At 38.6% G+C, this 25,176-nt stretch overlaps 1 protein-coding gene across 2 annotated transcripts in view; it reads left to right on the top strand.

Annotated features, from left to right (window-relative positions):
* Positions 1-16,821, top strand: part of nnt (nicotinamide nucleotide transhydrogenase) — a 29,029-nt gene extending 12,208 nt beyond the window's left edge. For both annotated transcript variants that reach the window (XM_007566819.2, XM_007566825.2), the window contains exons 12-22: positions 358-468; positions 3,275-3,420; positions 3,808-4,003; positions 4,603-4,836; positions 5,753-5,913; positions 7,386-7,565; positions 7,829-7,988; positions 10,663-10,744; positions 12,950-13,068; positions 14,037-14,152; positions 14,813-16,821. In XM_007566819.2, coding sequence (XP_007566881.1) covers positions 358-468; positions 3,275-3,420; positions 3,808-4,003; positions 4,603-4,836; positions 5,753-5,913; positions 7,386-7,565; positions 7,829-7,988; positions 10,663-10,744; positions 12,950-13,068; positions 14,037-14,152; positions 14,813-14,962 — 1,655 coding nt within the window. In that variant the 3' untranslated portion in view covers positions 14,963-16,821. The remainder of the gene's footprint in view (positions 1-357; positions 469-3,274; positions 3,421-3,807; positions 4,004-4,602; positions 4,837-5,752; positions 5,914-7,385; positions 7,566-7,828; positions 7,989-10,662; positions 10,745-12,949; positions 13,069-14,036; positions 14,153-14,812) is intronic.
* Positions 16,822-25,176: the final 8,355 nt, after the last annotated feature.

Consider the following 25,176-nt stretch of genomic DNA (forward strand, 5'->3'; position numbering starts at 1 on the left):
TGCATTTTACTGCCTGTAAATCATTACAGGGATGATGTTATCAAGGTTTCCTGAGTCTTTTTGGTTAAAACACACACACATACTCTCTCTCTCTCTCTCTTTGTGCTTTTTATCGTTTTATCTTCCCCTCTCTTTCTTTTTCCAGTCCGGCAGGCAAACTGTTTTCGGAGCAATGTGTCTGTAGAGGTTCTGATAAACAAATCTAATAAGTGTTGATTCAACGTTTAGAGTTCCTCCCTTTTATTCGGCAGCTTCGCCAAGTTTTTTTTAATTTTTTTTTATTGCCATGTCCTTTATTATGAAAATGTAATTTCACCAACACTGACACACGTATATGTATGTGTATGTGGTCTGCAGGTCTGACGGCTGTGGGTGGTCTGTCCCTGATGGGAGGGAGCTACTTGCCATCTACTACTGCAGAGACATTGGCCGTTCTTGCTGCCTTCATCTCTTCAGTCAACATTGCCGGTGAGTCACCCAAATGCAGATGCCTCACAGTGACCCGGGCCAGTTACAGCAACGCCGAGCCAAAAATATATCAACTTTACGCCTGTGATCGAGTTGGTTCACGTCGATTGCACCAAAACATCATTTCAGCTGTCCCTTTTTAGCCAGTGGCTAAGGCTTGGACCACACACATCCAGTCATTTGTCTCCCCTGAATAATTCCCTTTACGATGATAAATAATTCCTGAAATCGTTAGTATACTCATCGCTCTCTAATAATCCTGGGAAACCGTGTTCTTCCACACTTTAATTTCTGCATGCTAACAGGAGGCCTTCAGGGCAAACCTACGCAAGTAAATGAACAGCTGACAGGCATCATGTAATTGATCATAACATAGCTTATACAGCACAAGGTATGTATTACATACTTGTTATTTTTTCTATGTTTTCTTTGGGGACATTTTTAAGCACTTTGCCAAATTTCCCCCAAAAACTCATGTGAACAGAAAAAAATCAAAAAACACACACACACACTGCCAACCGAGATGGGAAAACAACTCATGAAATCTCATTCTCACAAAACAGAACTTGAAATCTTAACGCCTAATTTGCTCACTGATAAAATTTAATTCATTTTAAAAAATGTATGTCATTGAATATCAGTGTTTTTTATTAACTACATCTAGTCTTTGCCCTGATGTGTTTTATCAGGATTTCTTGGAAAAGAGAAAATAGTGTGGAGAAACATTTGCATTTCTGGACTTCTAAAAAAAAACAAAAAAAAATGTTGTTTTTTTACAGTTAAATGATGGCGTCAGTAAGGCAACACAACATATAGCGAATGTATCTTCATCTTCATATCAGTCTGCACAACATTCATATCACATAGGACTGGTTGGAGTCCAATAATTTTATTTAACCTTTATTTAAGTCGGTGAATTATTAAGAACAAATTTTTCTTTACAAAAATGACCTGGCAGTACCAATAATTGTTGGCCAATACATGCCAGGTGTAATGAACTTGTATTTTTCATGCTAATATTTAGCCAGTGGGCCAGAATCTCACAGCAGCCGATGCTTATATCACAACTGATATCATCAACACATTATTTACCAATAATACCACCGTCGCAAGATTTTTCAATACCGCAAAGTCCTCCATTCACACTCGGTTTGAATTTTTTACGATTAGCATCTTTTGGTTTTCATACAGTTTTCAAAACACTGCAGTCACTCAAGTGAAGGTTTGATTTTTATATAAACTATTTTGGTCTTTTATGATCTTTGGAGTACACAGATATAGCATAGCCACTGTACTTTTCCATTTAAGAAATATTTGCACTGAATAGTTTAACTTTACTTATGCAAACAGGGCCCACATATAATCTGAGTCCCTAGCTGAGGGATGTTATTTTTAGTTTTGTAAAAAAATATCCGTGTCCACACAGACTCTGAAACTACCGAAGAACACAGAAAGGCCCACTTCGCTCTAGTGTGTAGTGATAATATCTAAATTAACTACATCAAAATTCAAAGAGCAGATCTGCAACCTGAGGCTCCAGAACCACATGTGGCTCTTTGGTCTATTGCTGGTCTTATAAAACCAAATAAGAAATGTTTTTAATTATAAAGGCAATGCAGAAGGGAGGTTTTAGCAGTTCTTTGCAATATCTTCCTAAAAAGAATGGCACCAATGATACCAGGCTTGTTTTGATAGGCTTCAAACCGGGTGTTTTTATTTTTAAAAGGACTATTATTCTTTAACAAACTGAGGAAAATAGCTCACTAAGCTTGTCCTATATATTTTTTCATTTGTGAAAGCTGGATTAATTATTTTCTAAAATCAGACATGGAAATAGTTTTGTTAAATAGGTTTTATTTTGTAGCATTTTAAATTGAAAAGATTGCTGACCCCTGGCCTAGATCAGGTGCAACTGGGGAAAGCAAAATGTATAATAAAGAGAGATTAAATGAATGTTAAGGTCTGTAAATATAAAATAGTTTGTAATGATAATTGAAGGGGAAACACTTAAGCCACACCCAGGCACAAAACATGCATACAAATAATTTACAAGTTAAACTAAATGTAAGTTAATAGATCTGGAAGGCTACCCCTCACCTTGTTTCATACCTATTGCACCCTTGACCTCAAACCTTAAATATTTTAAAGCTCTTTAGAGAAAAATCTGTTTAGGTTTTCAAATTTCTTTTGCTTTCGGAGCCTTTATTTTATTTTATTTCCACCAGTGGAGTCATTCTTGGTTAAAATAAACCGCAAAGGAAATGTTAAAAGAATATTATTGGATTCTGGCCGTACATTGCTTAAATGCAATAAAATTCCTCCATATTAATATATTTACTTAAACCTGTCTGCAGTAATAGGACTCTATATATTATTCTGTGTTTTTAAGCGGGATGTATTTGCTTCGAACAACGAGTACCTGGTCGAAACATAAGCTAACCTCAGGTTCACCTTTTATATGTGTGTGCATGTGGCTACAATCATACCAGACAGTAATGTGATCTGTTGGTGAAACACTGGGACACTGGGAAACTTCTGATGTTTCTGTTGAATTGGGTATAGTGACATAAAGTAGACTCATTAAATTCCTGACATTTGTTATTGAACTTGGCAACAAGTGGAAGCTGTTGGCTCTGCGGCACCTGTTGACCTCTTTCAGGTGCTCCGACTGGCAGCCTGCACACTTCTTTTTCTTTTTTTCTTCCACTTATTTATTTTGCTCTTTGAAATAGATTTTAAACCTTATTTATTTGCAGATTTGTCTGTTAAGTACATAATACATATATATATATTTGTCTCATCCCAGGTGGCTTCCTGGTGACCCAGAGGATGCTGGACATGTTCAAACGTCCCACTGATCCTCCTGAGTACAACTACCTCTACCTGCTTCCAGCGGGTGTTTTTGTTGGCGGCTACGCCGCTGCTCTGCAAGCTGGATACAACGTAGAACAGGTGAAGAGTGATGATGGTTTCGTAGCCATGTGTTCGTAGAGGATTTGCGGACATTTTGTCTGATTCGCTTTAAACGGACCAGAGTTTGCTTCCACTGTTTGGTCTGGACAAAAGTGCACTTATGCTGTCTAATCGGAGCGATGATCGTCGCAGGTATGGCTTTGTTTACAAATTATAGTCCGCTTGCATAATGTTAAAGCAAACCGCACCAAATGGAAAAAATAAAATAAAGTAAATAAAGTTCACTTCCGGACCAAACAAGAGGATCAATTGACTTGCCTGCTGTGGAAACCCCCTGAGAACTAGTGGGAAACAGACCTTGAATGCATCTTTGTTGATCCACATGTTGTACAACCGGAATTATTAGATCCTTCTTTTCCTCCACAGATGATGTACTTGGGCTCTGGTCTGTGCTGTGTCGGTGCCCTGGCAGGTCTTTCCAACCAGACCACCGCTCGCCTGGGTAACACTCTGGGAATGATCGGAGTCGCAGGAGGGCTGGCTGCCACTCTGGGTGCCCTCAAACCGAGCCCCGAGCTCCTGGCTCAGATGAGCGCAGCCATGGCTGTGGGTGGAACGGCCGGTGAGCGCGTTTGAATTTACTTGAACAGAATAACCTGAGAGTCTTGAAGGCAATGCCTAATACTTGAAGAATGGTGCTGCGGCAGATGGACGTGGGGCTTTCTGTTGTTTTCCAAGCTTAGGAAGATTAAGAAGCAGGTGTGCTCAGGGTTTGTGATGTTTACATCAAACACGGCATGACTAACTCTCCAGATGCCTGAGGTCTATCTGAACAACCAGCGTCGGGTATTACTCACCAGCTCTCCGCTCTGGGACAGTTGGATCATTTAAATGCTAATTGTTCCAGTAACAAAGCTGAAATCCAGACTAAACTATCCGCGCAACTAATAATGCTCTTTACCAGATATAGCCTCGTTGAAAGGCTTCCTGCGGGACACGTGTGTGCACAAACGCACACACTGTAGGCCGACAGAAACATTTCCCAAGGTGGGCCTCGTCAGCAGCACCTGGCTCTTCCACAGGGCTCACTTCCCGGCAGTACTCTGAGTGTGCGTGCTTGTGATTCTCATGGTATTTATGCTCGGAACCTTAAGGGGCATTCTGAGTTTTTTTTTTTGTTTTTTTTTTGTTTTACTTCATCTTTTATGTTTCTATCTCCAGGATTGACCATTGCCAAGAAGATTGAGATCAGTGACTTGCCTCAGCTGGTGGCTGCATTCCACAGCTTGGTGGGGCTGGCTGCGGTGCTCACCTGCGTGGCCGAATATATGATCGAGTACCCTCACTTTGCCACGGACCCTGCTGCCAACCTGACCAAGATAGTCGCCTACCTCGGCACTTACATCGGCGGGATCACTTTCAGCGGCTCTTTGGTGGCGTACGGCAAACTGCAAGGTGAGGCGAACTGAAAAGACGGTCCGAGAACTGAGGCATCCGAAGCCTTCAGCTGCTAAAATCAGTTTGTGGAGGAGCACAGGAAGTCGTCTGCATCATCCATCCGTTCGTCTGCCCATGCATGCGTCCGACTGAATCGGTCCATTCTACTGTCTTTTCTTCTGATTTTGTCATTTATCAATCCATATATTCATTCATCCTTTTGTAACATCCATCCATTTGTCTCCTGTCTTTGTCCATTGATTTTTGTATCCATCCATTTATCATCTGTTCATCTTTTGGTAGGAAACTTTAATATTTATGCTTAAAAAAAAATCCGTACAACACAGCAGAGAACTCTATAAACTGGATTCTGCAAAAGGATGGAAAATTTAAAACATGATCAGTGTATAGAAACTTGGCTTGAGATTCTGCCATCATCAATGCAGGGCTCCTTGTAAATATATAAATTAATGCTTCCAACCTGAACGGATCTCAGAGCTCATTGAGGTCAACTTGCATGAAAAGTAAGCAATAAATAAAACACATCTGAAAACGGTGGAGAACTCTTAGACTTCCCTCACCATCAAGTTAAGTATAGAGATTAGTACTAATGGGCTGTGATTATCGTGAGTAACGCAATTGTATAATTTATTGCAAATGGCCGTGAAGCGGCCTAATTAATAGACGAGTTCTAGTTTTAGAGCAGTATTTGTTTTAGTAAAGCTTCAGGTGATTTTCCATGACTGATTTTTAGATAAAAATTTATTGAATCTTAGCATTTTATTGTCATTCACAATAAATACACTCTGCAGATAGGAAGTAGGATAGGCCTAAGTTATTTAGAATAAATAATACTTCTGCGTTATGTGCTTAAAATGATTAAACGCGTCTGTTTTTCTGCTTTATACCCACCTGCCTCTGTTTTTTTCTGCAGGCATCCTGAACAGCGCTCCTCTGATGCTTCCCGGCCGCCACGCTCTCAATGCCACGCTCATGGCTGCTAGCGTCGGTGGGATGGTTCCCTACATGCTGGATCCAAGTTACACCACAGGCATGACCTGTCTGGGATCGGTTTCTGCCCTCTCTGCCGTCATGGTACGCTGCATCCGTGTTGTTGCTTAGATCTGTTGTCTCTCTCAGCGTTGGGCTTTTTTTAAAAGCAGAAAAACCTGGACATCACAGATTGAAATGTTCTTACATGTTGACTGACAGGCTAAACATGTAAGAATGCTATTAAAAACCTCAATAAACTCCAGGAAGGAGAGCTAGTTTTTAAGAGTCATAAAAAAGGCATGTTGGAGAGGGGAAATAAGGAGAAATGTAACAAGAGTGGGAATTGTTAATAAATGTCAAGTCACAGAAAACAGGAGCTGTGTGGGAAGTTTGAGTAGAGCAGAAGCCTGGCAGTCACAAGCAGACAGGTTTGACACATTCCTTCGGATAAACTAATAATTTCTCAGGACTTAAAAGGTTTTGAAAGGTTTTGATCTCACCTGGCTAACAGACAATTTTTTCCCAACTATTCATTGCTTATTTATTAAAGAAATCTTACATTTTGTAAATGTTTTTCAGTAAAAAAAAAAATTCTAATGAATCATATTTTTAACCAAAAGTTTGGGTTATCAAATAAAAATAAAATAGCTTTAGGTTATGCATTAAAGCATTTTTTATATTTTAATATAGATCATGCTCATGCAAATCTGAAGAGATTAGACATAAATTCACAGTTGTGATTCACAAAAAATAGAAAAAATTCAGCCTTTTCTTGCTTAAACCAGCAGCTGGAGTTTCAGGGTCACTGCATCCAACAATTGGTTTGCTGATTATTATCTCAGCTTCCTTATTTGTGGACCTAATCAGTATTCCAAGTGCAGTGTTATGAATCATCCACTGTAAATGTGTGTGTTGTCTTTTGCAGAGGCTTTTAAAAATAGACCTTGCAGGTGGTCAAAAGGAACCATTTATGAAGTCTGAGCTGAAATAAATGAAACAGGCAGTCTCGGATTTCGTTGGTTCTTTGGTAACTGCAGTTGGCCTCTGCTAAACAACAACTGCACAAATGGTAGAGGAACAAAGAGCATCTGTACCTAATTGTGAAAAATGTTTTTTCTCCAGGTGGACGTTTCATTTTTTTAAGCATATAAATCAAATAATAAAGCACTAAACCAGCTAGTTTTATTATTATGTGTAATCTGTGGCTTTCACAGATATAAGATAATAGGTAATTAATTGTATGTACCTGTTCAGTTATTTTCATCAAGTGTAAGGTAAAGGTAAGTGTAAAAAAGTAAAAATAAAAAAAAAAAGTGGGACGATCAAAAACAGGTTGTTACTTAATGATTTTTTTATTTTTTTCGCGGCTCAGAAGCCGTTTCACCATTGCTTATTATAGCAGTTTTATTCAGTAAACCTGTTCAGTAAGCAGGTTTGAATCTGAAAGAATGAATTTTCTAATTAAATCATGTTATTACAAATGCATAGGAATGTTGCTTTATAGGCATAATGTCGCAAAAGTTAAATTTTTCTCCTGTTTAATGAAACATCCTCATTTTCCTCCTGTCCTTCAGGGCGTAACTCTGACTGCGGCCATCGGAGGAGCGGACATGCCGGTGGTCATCACTGTACTCAACAGTTACTCGGGCTGGGCGCTGTGTGCCGAGGGCTTCCTGCTGAATAACAACCTGCTCACCATCGTCGGCGCTCTCATCGGCTCCTCTGGAGCCATTCTGTCTTACATTATGTGTGTGGTAAGTAATGTACAGTTTAAAAAAAAAAGTCCTAGCGTTTAAGATTCAGCAAGAAATGAGCTACATTGATGATTTTGTTTTGCTTGGCTGGACAAACTGTTGAATGTTGTTCCTTTCCTGTCCTGCAGGAGGGACTCTTTACCATTTTAAATGTGAAAACCTCTTTTGACTCCTTTTGATTTGCGTCTTTTATCTGTACCTTCTTATTATAGAAAAAGTGGTTTTATTTGGGAGACAAATGTAAATATTTTCTGCCTTCTTAGGCCATGAATCGTTCGCTTGCCAACGTGATCCTTGGGGGTTACGGCACATCCTCCACCGGGACAGGAAAGCCCATGGAGATCACGGGGACACACACAGAGGTGAACGTGGAACAGACTGTCGACATGATTAAAGAGGCCCACAACATAATCATCACTCCAGGTAAAACACACAGAGGTCTGGTCCATGAGTGGAAAAACATGGCGCTCTGACTTTTCTCGTCACTTTTCTTTCCCCGGCACGAGCAAAGCGCCTTCTGTTTGTTTAACCTCGTCTCAACCTATGTTGCGTCACAGTTTTCTGGGGTAATTGACAAGTCCCGGCAGAGTGCGCACAGACACAAAAACACCCTCGCCTGGTTTTCTGTGTGGTCGGCAGTAAATAAGACATTCTACACTATGTATGCAAGGTCAGAGGGAAATTAGACGAGATGAAGCTTTACAGGGTTTTGTTGACAACTATCATCCAAACTGGCCTGTAGTTCATTTTTCAGGGCTGATGCGTGGGGTCTAAACACAACCTTCGTTCCAGCTGCACATTTCTCTGTTTCACATGTTTCTCATATTTAAGGGTGACGCAGAACGTGTCACGGCTTCCCGTACTCTCAGCCTGCTGCGTGAATTATTGGGTGGCCCCAGACAACATTCGAGTCCTTTCCTTAAGACCGTTGTGATGCTTTCGGGGTTACCATGACTATGTGGGTACAAGTAAACACAGACTTAAAAAGCACCTATTCTGCAAATTGGCCATTCCAGTCACAGAGCACAATACCAATTTTGCAAAAAAACTTCTGAGGAAATCACAGCAATTTACAAGATTTGGCAAATTATAGCACTCCCGTGGCCCAGTGAAAGAGAAGCGAGGCATCAAATGTAGGTTAAGATATTCAGCTTTCCCTTCTGAGAGTTATCAGGACTCAATAAAACTTCATGTAAAACTGCAATCAGTAAGATGGACAAAAATGGCATGTTCCAGCATGATTATTTTATATAAGAATATACGTGTGTGTGAAAGGACTTTCTTGAAACATTTGCGTGTATTTAAAGGCACCAACCTGGGTTTTACTATTACCCTGAATTGGAATAGGAACGTTTTAGTCCATCCTGAACCCATCAGTCAATAATTTGTCATCCATCCATTCTAGTCAAGTCAAGTTTATTTGTATAGCACATTTCAGCAGCAAGTCAGTTCACACTGCTTTGCACTATAAAAACATATTTGATTTTGGTGATTTTGCCATCACCAAAACCACAAAGCAAATACTCATCAAACATGTTGACCAATGTTCCAGTTACTATTAACCAAAGGCAACTCTCAACAGGTGGGTTTTTTTAGTGGGGTTGAACTTAAAGGAACTCGGTGTTTCAGCAGTTTTGCAGTTTTCTGGAAGTTTGCTCCAGATCTCTGGTGGATAAAAGTTAAAAGCTGCTTCTTCATGTTTGGTTCTGGGAACGCAGAGCAGACAAGAACCAGAAGACCCGAGTGGCCTGAAAGATTGATACAACAACAGATCTTTAATGATTTTGGTGCTAAACCATCCAGTGGTTTATAAACTAACAAATATTTTGAAGTTTCTCTTCTGTTTATTCTCTATTCTAGCGTCTTCCATCCATTCGTGAACCCTTCTGTTCGCCTCTTTCCGTTCCTACTTACGGGCTGAAACAGAAACTGATTTTGAAGTCTTTAAATGAGGAATTTTGATCAGAAAAAATGTGCTGGAATGTTTTTCTTTAAGCCCTTATAATTCCCCGTTCATTATAAACACATCGTCCCTCTGACGTGTAGCACCACATCACAAATATGTAAGACACAACAAAATCTGCTGGAGGCATTTTGCGAAAGACTAATACGTGTTTGTGCCACGATACTGTCTAATAGTGTTGCATCATTATTCGGCGCCAGCTTTTAGTCATTGCCCTTGTTTCCATTCAAAGTGTTCTTCCTAATTGGAGCCGTCACAGTCACTTTGGCTGATTGACGTCTGTGGAAACAGTTAAGGCCCGGCTTGATAAACAGAAGTGTTTTCCTGGCTTTTGTCTGAACCATCACGGCATGGTCTGGAAGCATGTGTTTTCCTTTACGCAAGACAACTCATGTGAGAATATTGGCAATAAAACTCGCAAAAGAAATACTACGGAGGGGCGTAAAGTGAAAATCTTTGGATAGTTTAGCTGGAAGACAAACGGCATAGTTTTGGAGAGATTTTTTTTTTTCAGCCGTGTCTCCCTGTCTGTTGTGTTGTAACAGGACAGTTTCTGACTGCTTCAGACGAGGCTTGTAAACATCACTGAACTGCTTGGTGCAAGATAAAAATCTAAAACCTGGCACCTGCGTCATTCACATGAAAGTAATTTAAGAGTGGAGGAATTAAAATCTGACCTTTTTAGTGAATTCAACCTTTACTAAGATGCTTATTTTTGGAATATGAGAAAACAAAAACAATGTTAACATTGCTTTTACAGCATCATTCTCAAAGACAAATCCTAATAATGTTTTGTTTTTATGTTGGCACTAATACACAGCAATGCATAAGAACATAAGCAAGACCTGAGTTTTAAAGATGGAGAGGTGAGATGAAGGAATGTGTGTTTTATTGACACTCTGTTTCATTAGATTTTTCTAAATGTGGACTGTCTTTTGACCTCTGGAAACATTAACATCTTTAAATTGATATGTGCACAAACAACATTTTTTTGCTACACAAACATTTGACACCAGTTGTTTATTTTGAAGAGAGGTGAAGGAGAAGGGCTGCTTCACTCAGATCATCTTACCTTTGAATTCTTTGAATCAGGGTCGAAATCGACTCATGTTCCCGTTTTAAAATCTCTTTCAGGTTATGGACTTTGTGCTGCAAAGGCTCAGTATCCCATCGCTGAGCTGGTAAAGATGCTCTCAGAGGCTGGCAAGAAAGTCAGGTACATTTCTGATTGACTTTTAACAATCAAACCAAATCTCCAGAGAGCTCTATACTGTCTCTTTTATTTGAATACAACATACCAATGTTACATATTTATGTTGTCGGAACATTTACATTTTTCTCTGCTCGGCTGACTGAGTAAAGAGAAAAAGAAAAACGAGCCTTGTACATTTTGCTGTGCTTCTCCGGATAAAATGCACCAAGCCATGACTTTTAAGACCAAGTTATTCACCACATCATGATTTTTGTGTGCCGTTCCATCACTGTTGTTTGCCAGTTTGCTTGCCAGCCAAACACAATGATATCACCATTAACACACTTTTTTTTTCTCGTAGTGTGGGCAGGTGCCAAGTTCTCCTGAGACAAATAAATCTGTTAGGCTTGCAAGCAAATGGAACCAGTAAAATGTGATTGTAGACGGCTGCTCTGGCTTTAGACCTGATAAAACACCCCCAACCCTGTGTCAAGACTCCCAAGGTCACGATTTGCTGATAAGTTGCAAAATGTACTTTTCATCTAAAAAGGAGTCTGTGGACCACTCGCTTTAACACAAGGACAATCGAAGCCTTTGTGGTGGCTCTTAAAGCACTTAAAGAATCTCCCCTCAGACTCTCTTTAAGGGTTTTGCTTCACAGTCCTCTCAAATCTGCAATCTCCCCGTTTGTTGTGCATGTTTTTTTCTTACTATGCTTTATTCTTGCAATTAACATTCCATTATTGTTTTGTATAAATCACAGCTTGTTTAAAAATGACCTTATGTAGCTTATCGTGATGTGCCTTGACGGGTTTCTACATAATACCTGTCTTTGCTGTGTTTATGTTTCTGGTTCTTAAAAGTATGTTGTTTTTTTTTTTTTTTCATATGATGTGATAAACTGGATTTTGAGTTCCGAACAACAGTAAGCCATTATGATCAGTATTATAAATGCTATAAACAACATAATGAGTTCAATTGTTTTTAGTTTAATTATTGACATAAATCAATTTTTCATTGATTTTGTAATTTATGGAGATGCACCTGTGTAGCTTCTACAAGAAACTCACATTTGCAAAACTCTCCCTTTGGGGTTTAGTTTATTTTTTTATTATTATTTCAGACATTTTCTTATTCACAATTCAAATACCACAATATAAATTGTTCCACAACTATATGCTTGAAAAGGAGGCATGTAGAAATGTGAACTTATTCAATCCTGCCTCCTTTCTTTTATGTCTTATTTTTTACACATTATTTTTTACTTAAGAAAAAAAAATGTAGCTTTAGAAATAAGTGTTTATTACTTATAGTCAATAAAGAACCACAGAAGACATTGTAGATTACAATGATTGTAACAATTGTGCTGATGTTCTACTGGTAGGTAATAAACGATGCTTGCTGCTTCCATCTGGCTGATAAGAAAATGGGATTGCATGTAGAGACCAGTGTGTGTTTGTAAAGAAGGAAATGCTAACGAGGGACAGAAAAGGTACAGCGGAACCTCGTCTAATTTTCCTGCCTCTGCCGTTTGATCCTGGCCGTGGCAGCTGCTGCTGCTTAGAGCATTTGTGCCTGATTAGAGGAAAGTGGGTGGTCAGAGGGGGAAAAAAAAGTAGAAAACATTCAGGTTTTTTCTTCTGTTTTGTCTTCTTACTCTGTTTCCTAATTTATCCCTTTATTCCCAACAGCCTGTGTAATCGTTTGTGTCTTTCTTGTGTCTCAAGCAATCTGCCTTTCTGTTGTTGTTCGTTAGATGCAGCAATACAACACAAAATGCTGATTCTTCTGAGATCAAAGCTCCACTTTCTTCTTCCCTTAATCCTCATCTAGAACATATGCAGATCGGCTTGTTTGCTAGAAACAAGAGTTCTTTTAAACTCTGCTTGAACGGCGAAAGGAACAAGCAGTCTTCTACTAATTACCTAAACTGATTACATGTCATGGTCAATTGAGTTTGAGAACTGTGCACAAGTTACAAACAAGAGAGAGCTCACTAATCAGATGATGTTTGTGAGAGTTTGCCGTGATCTGATTGTTATTGCTCATATCTCTCAGATTAATTTGTCCACAAACTCTTTCGATTTATTTTGAATCCTCCTCTTCTCGATTCGGTTTATTTTGATTCCTCCTCGGCCGCCTCCGACATCTCTCCTGTCCAGTCAGAATTGTTTTTTGTAAAGTAAGGTTTTTGTGCAAAGTGAGGACCTGCGGTGTGTTTTCCTCCAGGTTCGGTATTCACCCCGTCGCCGGCCGTATGCCCGGTCAGCTCAACGTGCTGCTGGCCGAAGCAGGTGTCCCGTATGACATTGTCCTGGAAATGGAAGAAATCAATGAGGACTTCCCTGGTGAGGCCAGCTTTTTGTTTTCTTACACACTTTTAATACAATTGCTCTTCAACTCATGGTGGCATTTTGCAGACAAAACTAATTGAACTGTAGGAATGAATATGAAAATGTGGAATTGACTGTTACTGATAAAATGGAAAGTCTGAAGCTTTTATTTTAATTTGTAAAGTATTGTTCATTTAGTTAAGATATTTTAAAATAAATAATTTTCCCTCTTTTGTCGTGCATCTTCAGGCATGCTCAATTCTAACTTTATTTTGGTTTTGTGGTAGAACACCTACATTTTCATGCTTATTTATTTGATTCTTTCTTCTGTTAACCCTTCGCTCTCCTGTTTCATGCCTCTATCCTTTGCTTTCCCCATCTCTCTCTTTTTCTTTCTCTCTCTCTCCTGTGTTCCTTGATTCCTTTCTAATGTTTCTTCTTCCTCTCCCTTTCTTATCTTTTTCACTCCTTCACAAATGTGTGTCCTTTCTTTACTGTGTCTTTTTATAAGTGTAAGGAACAACACTTACATTCTTTCCTTGATTTGTACCTGTCTCTTTCTTTCTTCCCTATTTTTCCCTTTTTGAGTCTTCTTTTGGTATTTTCAATTTTTTTTAATCCTTTGTACTTTAAGGTTAACTCAAAAGGCTGAGAATGAAAAAAAAAATCTAAATGCCGAACAAATGTGTTTAAATGCCTCAAATTATCTTTTAAGTTTGCTTCACACACTTTTAAAAATATGGATTCAGTGGGCCCACTTTCTCAACTGCGCCTAATCAGATACATCTGACGTTAATACTCACCAACTCTGCTCGAAAAGTATGTAAATTGTCTGTTGTTTTCTGCTGTTTTATGACAACTCAGTCCAACACTTGAAATACATATACAGTAAATAATAACAAAAAAAACAAGCTGTACTGCAGATGTGAAACACGTGCAGAAAGGTGGTCTTTAAAGCTGTGATTCGTTCCGTGTGAAAACAGAAACTGACCTGGTTCTGGTGATCGGCGCCAACGACACAGTGAACTCGGCCGCCCAAGAAGACCCCAACTCCATCATCGCTGGCATGCCCGTGCTGGAGGTCTGGAAGGCGAAGCAGGTGAGACATCTGGCGCAGGCGGGATAATCAGATCTGTCTCAAACCCCAAGGAGATGATGACAACTGGGAGGTTTTTACAGCAGAACCGTGTCCATCTGCTGGCCCACATTCAGATCGTTATGAGTGCAGGTGCAGCCTCATTCTGATCCTATTAGAGTGGAGTTTGTCCTTGTGAAATGATGTGAAATGACATCATTCAGAGCGTCACATGTCACATTGATGTTGCACCAAGGGTGTGAATTTATCCCCCCCCCTTTTTTTTTTTTTTTTTTTTTGTTGAAAGGGACATATGCAAAATTCACATTTTGCAGTTTTTTACTTCCATTTTGGTTCCTGCTGCTTCCAAAAACAGCCCAACTGTTTAAGAAAAACACCCATCTGTTTTTTGACAATAAGTTGATGTTTTTTTTTTGTGTGTCTAGAAATTAAGCCGTTTCAAAAACCTTTGGAATGTAAAGTCACAAATCAGCAATTTTTTGTACAAAAAAAAAAATTAATGAACATGTTTTGTATAGCCAATAAACCTGACCCAACCTGTTTACGGTAGCATAATAGATCATATTTAATATTCTCTCTGGAGAAATCAAAGGAAATAAAAGTTTTTGCCTCCAATTTTTCTCTAAAGCTTTCTTCCTTAATGATCAATTTGTGTTGCTGCAGGTCATCGTGATGAAACGATCTCTGGGCGTCGGGTACGCAGCGGTGGATAACCCCATCTTCTACAAACCTAACACTTCGATGTTGCTCGGCGACGCCAAGAAGACGTGTGACGCCCTGCAGGCCAAGGTCCGGGAGTCTCAGATCCAGTAACGTGACCCCCCCCTCCCCTAACCCCCCTGGTTCAGAGACACCTCCACCTGAGAGCACAAAGAGGAAAAGTTTTAAAAATTCATCTCTGTACAGCTGTAACCTCACCAACTGAGATGAGCAGTTTTTTTTGGGATCCCCCTTCCTGTTATCTAAAAATGAAGGAATGTTGTCTTGTGCAGCAGTGGGATCTATACAATAGATACTGTATATTTATTTTTAACTGATGTAACGGGACATCTTTTATTTCTAGATCATGAGGAAAGGCTGCACTGTAATCAGGAGTTCAACTTTAGACACATTTATTGATTTAAAATAAATAAAATCAAGATCATAGGTGCTTTAAAGTGTTAGATATTTTCAGCTTCACATAGTTAATAAGTAAAGAAAAGAAATTGGACTCAAAAGGTGCACCGATAGGTTTTTATCTGCTGTAGAGTTTTATTTTCCCTTCCCTCTACATTCTGATTTGTTGTAATTTCTTCTTCCCCTCCATTGATCTACCTGTAAAGTGTAATAGTGAGAACATGGGAGAAAGTTTTTTACTCTAATAATTTTCAAAAGCATCTGCTTTAAGCGTTTGCTCCTTTTCTTTTTATCGGCTCCGACCGGATCAGAACAAATTTATTAAAAAATATCCCTCCTCTGATCACAGGAGACAGGCGTTGTTGAGCTTATAGCGTGATCCCACAGCTTTGCTGAAACGTCCTGCTCTTACAAACACTCTCATCGCTCAGATTAGCTGAAAGGATTTTGTTATGTTTTCCATCATGGTGCGTTCAATCATGCTGCCAGGTTCAGATATTACAGTACGTTTTTTTTTTTTGTTTTTTTTTGTTGTTGTTTGTTTTGTTTAAGTGAATGTGACTCATCCACTCCAGAGTGCGTCCTCATTACTGCTCCACAGGGAAATGAAGGATCACAGTTTATAAGTAGGACCATTTGTTAATCTGTTGTATCTGAATCTAAACAACAGTGCGCTTTGTGGAATCGTTGCTACACCACCAACTGTTTGTCTTCATTTTAATTTGACTTTCGACATCTGCTTAATCATGTGCCAATTCAATCTGGATAGTTTCTCAGATGCAGACACACCATTTGGCTTCTGTTTAACCACTCAAGTATTTCTTTAAACAAAGACTAAATCTCTTTGGTATTATTTTATTGTAGCCATTTAATTAGAGTGTATATTGTTCAATTTATCTACTTCAAACACTTAAGAACAACTGTTGGGATAATGATTCATCCTGGGATCTCATGCATTGACCATGACAACTATCCTACCTCTCCATGAAACGACCAACGCCTCTGTAGGACGACGATTTGTGTCATTGCGTCTTTCACATGATTGGACCCAAGTTTGTTTGTTTTTTTCCAGTCACTTTGCTCAGCATGCGAGCTCTAATATTTCCAAATGATCCAGGACCAATATCTTTTTTTTTTTTCTCTTTTTTTTTTTCTGTTGTATCTTCAGACCTCAACAGTTTGTTGCTATGGTTTATTCTTTTTGTGCATCTGAATTGAGAGGTGGCTCTGTAACGTCAACAGTTGCAAGCAAATAGGCTTTCGTAACATTAAAATCATATAGATTGTTGCCGTTCTTGAACAAATTATGTAAGGAAGGATGGTTAAATCCGGTATTTTCCAAGTGTCCCTCCTTTCAACTTCTGCTTTTTGTTCTGCTTGAGGGGTTGTATTTTTGTAAGAAGGCATCATGTTTGTGCAGAGCGACATTGGGATTTGGAAGAGGTATGTTTCAATGCACCATCTTAAGAGGATGAAATGTACTGTGAAACTGTTTTTTCCCCTCTTTTTTTGTCATTGAACATTTTCTTCCCTAATAAAGCTGTATTTACACTAGATGTCACCTGAAGGTATCATTTCTTTCTTCAACTTCCCTGTAAAGGTGTAATTCAGTTTCTCAACAGTAAACAAGTTGCTGTGCAAGACTCCCTATAATGACTTTGTATTTTTTTTTTACCACAGTTTTGGGGTTTATGGCTGTAAAGCAGTTTTTTTCATGGCTTTATGTCAAATCTTTGCAGCAAATACCTGGATTAACGGCAGTTCTTGTTCTTCTGATGTATTGTTTTGTAATCTGACTTTAAAGATCTCAGCAACGTTACCCTTGATCCATCTTGATGGTCTTCATGAGGCTGCAGTCTGCTCACAAATTTTCAACAAACTTATTGTCTTCACAGAACAGAATAGGATTAATCCACACACAGGTGGACTTTATTTTCAAATTAGGTGATTTCTGAATGCATTTTATTGCACTGAGTTTTGTTTAGAGATATCACAGAAAAGATGCCGTATACAAAGATGTGGCAAACTTTTCAAGTTTTTTTTATTTTTGAAAAAAAAAAATTTAAAGCATGCATCCATTTTCTTCTACTTTATTTATGAAACCGGGTTTTGCATTACTTGTAAATGAGCAACTACTAAAAAATGAAAGGCAAAAGATATAGTTTGAAGATGATACGCAGACAATTAAAATATATTTTCTTATCAATAACTTCAGCATGTCCTCCTAATGGGATTGCATGAGTGTATGATGAGGGTTATCACAATGAGTAAAATGTAAATATCTGCAAGCTGCACTGATTGCTATTCATCAGCGCAGATTTAACTGGAGGTGCTTAAGACGGCACTGCCCAAACAGCAGATCACAGCGCAGATAGGGGTTTTGGAAGAAAAGATTGCATGTGTGCAAGATGAGGGTGGCTTCATCCTGCAACAAGTGGCACTCAGGCCGTTATCTCAACTCAAGGTTAGGAAGATCTTGACTGGACTTACAGTTGCGTAGCAGAGTTGAGGGCAACCCAGAGTTTCTAGACATAATAAACAATGAATCATCAACAGGATAGCCTGTCCTCCATAGTAAATGTTGCCCAAAATAAATGTAGGGGGAAAAAAAAGCCTTGCGTGTGATTCCCTTTGGTATTTAATTACGGATGAATGTCTGTGTAGAGTGTGTTTTCCTGTTTGATTGGCTGTGGACTTTCAGGTACTTTAAGTTTTGCATGCAAAGGATGTGAAAAATATCCGAATTTAAAATGTAATTAAGGATAGAAATGTGGGAAAACATATAACAAAACTGACGTAATGTCCTCAAATATCCATCCTGGGAATGCAAAACATTTGATCTGCCAACGTTGTGTTAGCAGGTAAAATCTCTTTTCCCATCTGTGTTACAGATAAATGAAAAGAATAAAGCACTTTCGCACTATTAGATTAGGCAGGACAGTTTGGTTATTGATGCTCAAACTGGATTGCAGTGGGATTTTACATGAAGATGCAAACTTAATACATGCAGTACTCGGTTCATTCTGCAAAAACAAATATGTTTATGTGTGTGTACATACAAAAGAGCTGTCTGCATGGCTTTATACATGTTGAAAGCCTTGCACATCAAACTGTGGTTGAAAGGATATATGTACATGGGTGGATGAGGGTCTAGGTTTCAATCTGATTGCTTCAACATAGAAAACTTGTTGCAATGATTGAAATACAAAAAAAAACAAAAAAAAACATGATTATTTAAACCCATTTGTTAATAAATCTCAGTGTTTCTCCACAACTACTTATTTTTCAGGAAACCAAAAAAGGAATTCAGTTTTGCACCTTTTTTTTATTTTCTTGTGATTTTTAAGTATAGACCAATGCTCCTGTGGCATTCCACAGGAGCACTGGTGCAAACCAAAATAATGCAAACATTACATTTTCAAATCAAATTAGCCAGTCAACATATAACCAGCTAGCATAAACTGTCTAACTATAACCAGCTAGCATAAACTAACTATAACCTATACTTGAGTGGCTTAGGTCATGTTGTCTTTATTGCAGTTCTGCTATAGACCTATACTACTGAAAGACTCACCGACCCCTTTTCTCCTACTCTGTATTTATGCCTTAAAAGCAGTCATTACACCTATGGTGTTTTACCTTTGTTACTTTTCCCCTAAAAGATACACCTGCCCCATTGCCTCTGTTTTTGTCTTAGTCTCTTTGTGGGTCAAATCCTTGGTGGAGATGTTGCTATTGTTTACATTTTGCGCTCTGTTTTTCTCTACAGCAGAATATAGTGTTTCCTGCCTCTAAACAGCTTATATAGTGCTTAGCTGTGTCTCATTTTTAGACAAAACCATTAGTAGAGGTATTGTTGCCAGTAATTTTGTAAGACTTTGTGTTTTTTCCCATTGAAAGTACCTCAGGCTCTTTGCTTCTCTGTTAAGCTGTGTGCCTTTCTGTCTTGATGGCTGCATATAAGCATATAAGATGCGTGTAGCTAACTTGTGCGTATTCGTTCTGCTTTCTCCATTGAAAGTGCTCCTGTATTTGTCTCTCTCTTTCTTGAATGCAGTCATTGACAGACCTACAATTATTATTGTCTTTGTGTACTCTCGTTATATGTTTTCTCCTGGAAAGTACTCCTGTGTTCGCCTGCCTCTTTCCTAGATGTGGTCATTGACAGAGCTACTGCTGCCATTAACTTTGTATGCTCTGCTTTTCTCCCTGTAGAGAGTGCCCCTGGCCCTATACATGTGTGTCTTTCTGTATAGAAGTGATAATGAAGCAGTACCACTGGGTCTTGTTTTTTTCTTATTTAGTATTTTAAACTAATGCAAAAAAAGCTATTTTTTCTTCTGAAAGCAACAGCATATACTCTTGACTTTATCCTCATTATTTTATCAGTTGAAAAAGGTCATTATGCACAAATCAGAGATAATACTGCATTATGAGTCATTGGACATATGGATTTCATCCTTGATCTAGTCTTGGTTTCCTATCCTAAAATCTAAGCTGTTTGTCCCAATCACTTGTTTGGACTAACTGTACTACTGAGCTGTGCTTTAAGAGCATCTCAACCCCCCAAAATGAGGCCTATCAGATTCATGGACACACTTCCTAGCATGCACAGTGTTCCCAAAATATCAGGATTTTTTTTTTTTTTTTAGCTATGACAGCCAAAGATAGATGCAGGCCATTGAGGAAAACAACTGGCTTCCTTGCTCTTCTCTGCTCAGAATTGGAGAAATTGTAAACATTGTAGGAGTGTGTCCTTTTAAGCTGCTTTTATTGTCCAGCTGGTTCCCAACTTCTGGTTGTAAATTGCTGAGAAGTTGGGACTGGAGGTTGATGGCAGCAGCAGGAACAGATGGGAGGTTAGAAGTAGGGAGAGGACATTTTCTCTGACTCAAAATTGGAAAAACATTTAGATTAAAGCTTGTATATGTCTGGGCATTTGTATGTCGGCTTATGAGAACCATTAATGCATAGGCATTAGGTCCGGAGAAAGAAATGTTTATTTAAACATCTTCCCAAACTGCTCCTCCGCTTTAGCTTGTTAATGTCTTCTCAGCAGTCGAGAGTTGTTAGGCAAAAGTGAAACATATATCTGACATATAAACACATGTCATGTCGACAATGTTTACTAATTAAGTGACATTCAAAAGCATATGGTTTCGTTGGACTTTATTTAGGGGGATTAGAGTAAATGGGAAGAAAAACAATCACACCAAGCTACTGTTGTCTTTAAGATTTCAATGGATTTTGGCTGTGGATTCAATTTAATCCCACAGGAAAAGGAATTATATCCAGTTTGGCATTCTCTAGGAAAGACTGAAATTTTCCTTGAGATATTAGAAGAACTTAAAACTTAAGATATATTGTGACAAAAATACTGAAATACACAGCTACTCTGATCTCTGATCTCTTAAGAAACCATTTTGGAGGCGTAGGAATGTATTTGTTCTACACATGGGGTCATGTGTAACAGGTGACTCACAGAAACAAGGACCAGGTGTGTGAAGGACACAGAAAAAAAAAAGACCAACGTAAAAGAAAAAAATAATGCCACAAACACCAAGAGTTAAAAAGTGAATCTAGAACAAGTGACAAAAGCAGTGAAACGGGAAGCCATGGTGATCCTAACAAAACACACCATAGAGCAATTCAACCGCATGACCACAAATCCCCCAGACCACCATGAAGTTTTAAGCGTGTAACACTTCGCTCTGCAAATAACAAATAGATTTTTTTTCATCTCCTTTCTGAGCATGCTGAGAAATCATTAACTGGAAAACTGTACCAACAACTTATACTGTGTAAAGCAATGACTGAACCGTTTCAGCTTCTCAGTTACTACCCAGTACTACAGCTAGCTCATTTCTCCAATGACAGCCATAGCCAAATTGTGCACTTCACCAACTCTGTAATTTTAATCTATTTATCACCATTGTATATCTCATGTAACCACTGCTAACAATTAATTTTGACTAATATTTTGGAGATAAAAACTTTGTGCTTTACAATCCACAATGATTTTCACCATCATTCCAACAGGCGCACTCTAAAACTGTGTTGCCAAACGTATTGAATTACTTGCCATTGTGTGTGTGTGTGTGTGTGTGTGTGTGTTTTTTTTATTTATTTATATGACAACATTCTGCAAAATCTTTTGTGAGATCAGACTCTGATGTGAGACAAGAAGGCCTGACTCACTCTCTGCACTTTAATTCAACTCAAAGGTGCTCTGTTGGTTTGAGGTCTGGCCTCTGCAGTCAAAGTTTCCCACATCAAACTCACTGGTGCAACTATTAAGATGGAAGTGATGCTGCTGGCTCTATCAGTGTTTCACTAATTTTTTATTTTTTATTTTTGTAAAAGCAGTCTGTTTGCCTAGATGGTGGATTTTATACACCTGTGCTTGTGGAAGCAATTCCAACGCCTGAATTTAATGATTTAGAGGAGTGAAAGAGAATTAGCAATATATTTTTGGTAAACAATGTAGTAAACAAAATACTAGAAGAAGCATGGCGGACATGTACAAAGCTTGAAACCTAAAATAATGGGCTATGTTTAATTAAAAACACTACTGTTTCGTGAATGTGCCAAGGACAATTGTGCCACAAATGATGGGAATTTAGGTTTCTTTCTAGCTCAGCTATGAACACAGAGCAAAGAGTATTGAGGCTCATAAACACTTTAACTCAAAACCTTGAAAATTACAGAGAAATTACTTAATACAGAGAAGGATCACTACAACAAGAAAATGTTGCAGCCGCAGTCAGCTACATGGGTTTTATGGAGAAATAAACACGCAAAATTTTAAACTTTAATAACTCGATCTGTTTACTTTAGAATATCATTCAATCAAAACCCAGACAAGCAGCTTCCTGTGGGAATAGTTGTGGGATCTAATTCTGCTGTTCTTTAAAGGAATGCACATAAAATGGAATATGTGAAATGTTGATAAATTCCCTGTTTTTAAGGTTTTCTTCCCTGAAAATACTTCCAAATGGTAAAAGAAAAGTGTGACTCATTTCCTTAAATGTTTTCTGTGTTGTGGTCGCCAGCTTTTGTTGCATAGCCTGTGTTGAAAAGGTGACAGAGAGACAAAGAAAAAGGGAGAAAGTTGACACATAGAGGCTTGTTTCTGAGGAAATTGAAGAAAACAGATGTTCTTACAGTAATCACAAACATTTAGCTTATAACTTGTGAATCTGTATCTTCAAGTTTAATACATTAATATCTAAAATAGGCTTTTCTACGTGTAAGTTTGTCTATGGGAGAAAAAGTTCTTCAATGGGAATCATATATCAGCAGGATGACCTCTTCAGTGACAGGTGGGACTCATCAGAAATCCACACAAAAGCAAAGACTGACACAATGAGAAAGGGAATGAAAGCAGGATGAGGTTTCACAGCAGAGGCAGAGAAAGGAAAACATCACATCTCTTCCCTGTCTGTGGCTCATTCACTTTCTGGCCCTTTCTTGGTTTTTTGTAAGACTACAAAGGCAGGAACACCTGAGCTCTGGATGTGAGCAGTATCTGGTCTCAGAAGGAATGCGTCACTTGTGTCAAAGCTGTGTGTCTTTGTGTGAGTGTGCATGCACTTCCTTTATATGCGTGTATGATTGAGTGGTTGGAGGAGAGGGGAACGGCAGCAGCCGGCGTATCGTTCCTTTGAACGCTCTCCATCTGCATGGTGGCCCATTCAAAACCCAGCAGCTCACATGAAGTGTTTGATCACACTGTCTGAGTGGGTATTTGATGAAATCTGGATGTCAGACACGGAGGTTGATTCTCTGATGTTTGATTACTGATGTTGCCTACAGAAGTGTAAATATGCATGCTTGTTTTTATTCATAAATGACCCATATCTGATTCTGTCATACAGGCTGATGACACCCATGTGACATGGTATCTGGTTTTCAAACAACTTTCAGACAAGCAGCTTTTCTAGTGCCTGTCCTGAATTTGGGATGCTAGTGGGAATCAAAGCAGTTCACAATCTGATATGGAGAAAAGCCAGTGCTAAAAGAAATCCATTGAAGTCTCATTTGCAGTTTGCCAAAAGCCACGCAGAGGACAAAGGAAAGAATTGGAAGAAGATGCTCTGGTCAGATAAATGTCATCTCCTGGCCTATATGCAAATTAAATTACTCTGAACACACGATCCAATGAAGCATGGTGGTGGCAGCATTATGCAATGTGGTTGATTATCTTTAGCAGTGACTGGGCTGCTTGATAGAGTTTAAATGTAATGGCCATATCAATTCTTAAAGAAAACTTATTGAAGGTTGCAAAAGACTTGAGAATAGGACAACGCATGAGTAACAAGGTTTTGCATGAAAATATATTTAGGTGTTAGAATTGCAAGTTAAAGTCTAGATCTAAATCCAACTGAAGCACAGTGGCAAAACTGGAAAAGTGTTTGTCATTTTTCAGCATCCTGAATAAACGTTGGCTATTTTTCAAACAAGAAGAGGCAAACATTTATTGCACAGACGTTCAAAGGTGGCAGAGATTTAACCCTGTGGTGGTAAAAAAAAAAAAAGAGATGGTACTACAGTCACATTTATTTATTTACCAGTTTGTTTTCAAGAACTAGTCCATCCCTTTCAGAAACTTCCAATGTAATCAAATCCGCTGCATTGACATCAGTGGTAATATATTCTGACATTTGCCTCCTCCCCCACTGTCGAGTTTGTGAAGGAGTGCATTTTGTAAGCTTTTCATGCAAAAGAACAAATCATATTCTTGTGATTTTAAATGTCACCCAACATAATGAAGTCAGTGTGCAGCATTAAAAAATACCTGAATTTGCAGTAATTCCACAGTGCTTTTAAAAATACAAACTTTGATACAAACCTCAAGCTTGGAGTGGTTTGTTTTTATTTTATATTTATTACTATATTGAATCTGATTGACTTCATTTTTGTTGCTTATTTTTTGTATTTTAATTGGAAAAGTGTTTGAACTGAACAACATGTAGTTCTATTTCGCTCGGAATCAAAACGTATTGTAATAAAGCGAACCACAGTTAGAATACATTGGATGCTACTGAAGAATGTGAGTCGTTCCGACTGAAATTAGTCACCATTAAGACTTGGGATTTTTCAAATAAGCAAATTTTGTTGAGTAAAATAAAATAAAGGAAAACAAGCCAAACATTATGTAGTACTTTAAAGTTGTTAGTGATGACTCACAAAGAGGACAGCTTAAAGATGAGCCCACAACCAAGCAGTAATACACAGAAAAGGAGAAAAACGGTGCTAGGCGCAGGGAAACCCCTCATTAGTGTGACAGTTCACCGACTCATTTCTTGGAAATGTAATAAAAGTTAATTTATGGTGCTTTTTGTGAAACTCTCCTATTTGTTCAGCCAGGCCACACATTGCAGCCGCACCGAGCAATGGGCCAAAACAGCACTCCAGAATAGGAAATATTAATAAGAGGCTGTGACCTGCCTGTGTGTGTTCGTGCGTGCGTCGACTAAAAGGGTGTGTTGGTTTATAATTATCTGCGTGGGTTGGCGTGTGCGTGCATTTGTGTGTGTGTGTGTGTGTGTGTGTGTGTGTGTGTGTGTGGGTTTCAGCGATCAGTCAGAGATGTTTCTCAGCTGTTGCAGTGGATGTCTTGAGAAACAGCAGTGGAGTTGTGCAAAGATACAGTCAATGTGACCGCAGTCGGAAAATACCTTGTCCAGAATATTAAGTGTTTGAGCCTGATTTCTTTTATGATGTTATCTTCATGAAAGGACAAGTGTTTTAAATAATCCACTTACTTATCTTACAGTCGTACCATCAAAAAGTCTATGTTTTCTGGTGCAAAATAAACATCCAATAAAGATAAGAAAACATCATAAGCAGTGACCTGCCGACATTTTTGCTAGTCCTTCACCGATGTTTGGATAGCTCGGCATAAGGCT

The sequence above is a fragment of the Poecilia formosa genome, unplaced genomic scaffold (genome assembly GCF_000485575.1).
Source record: "Poecilia formosa unplaced genomic scaffold, Poecilia_formosa-5.1.2 Scaffold6, whole genome shotgun sequence".
Taxonomy (NCBI): Eukaryota; Metazoa; Chordata; class Actinopteri; order Cyprinodontiformes; family Poeciliidae; genus Poecilia; species Poecilia formosa.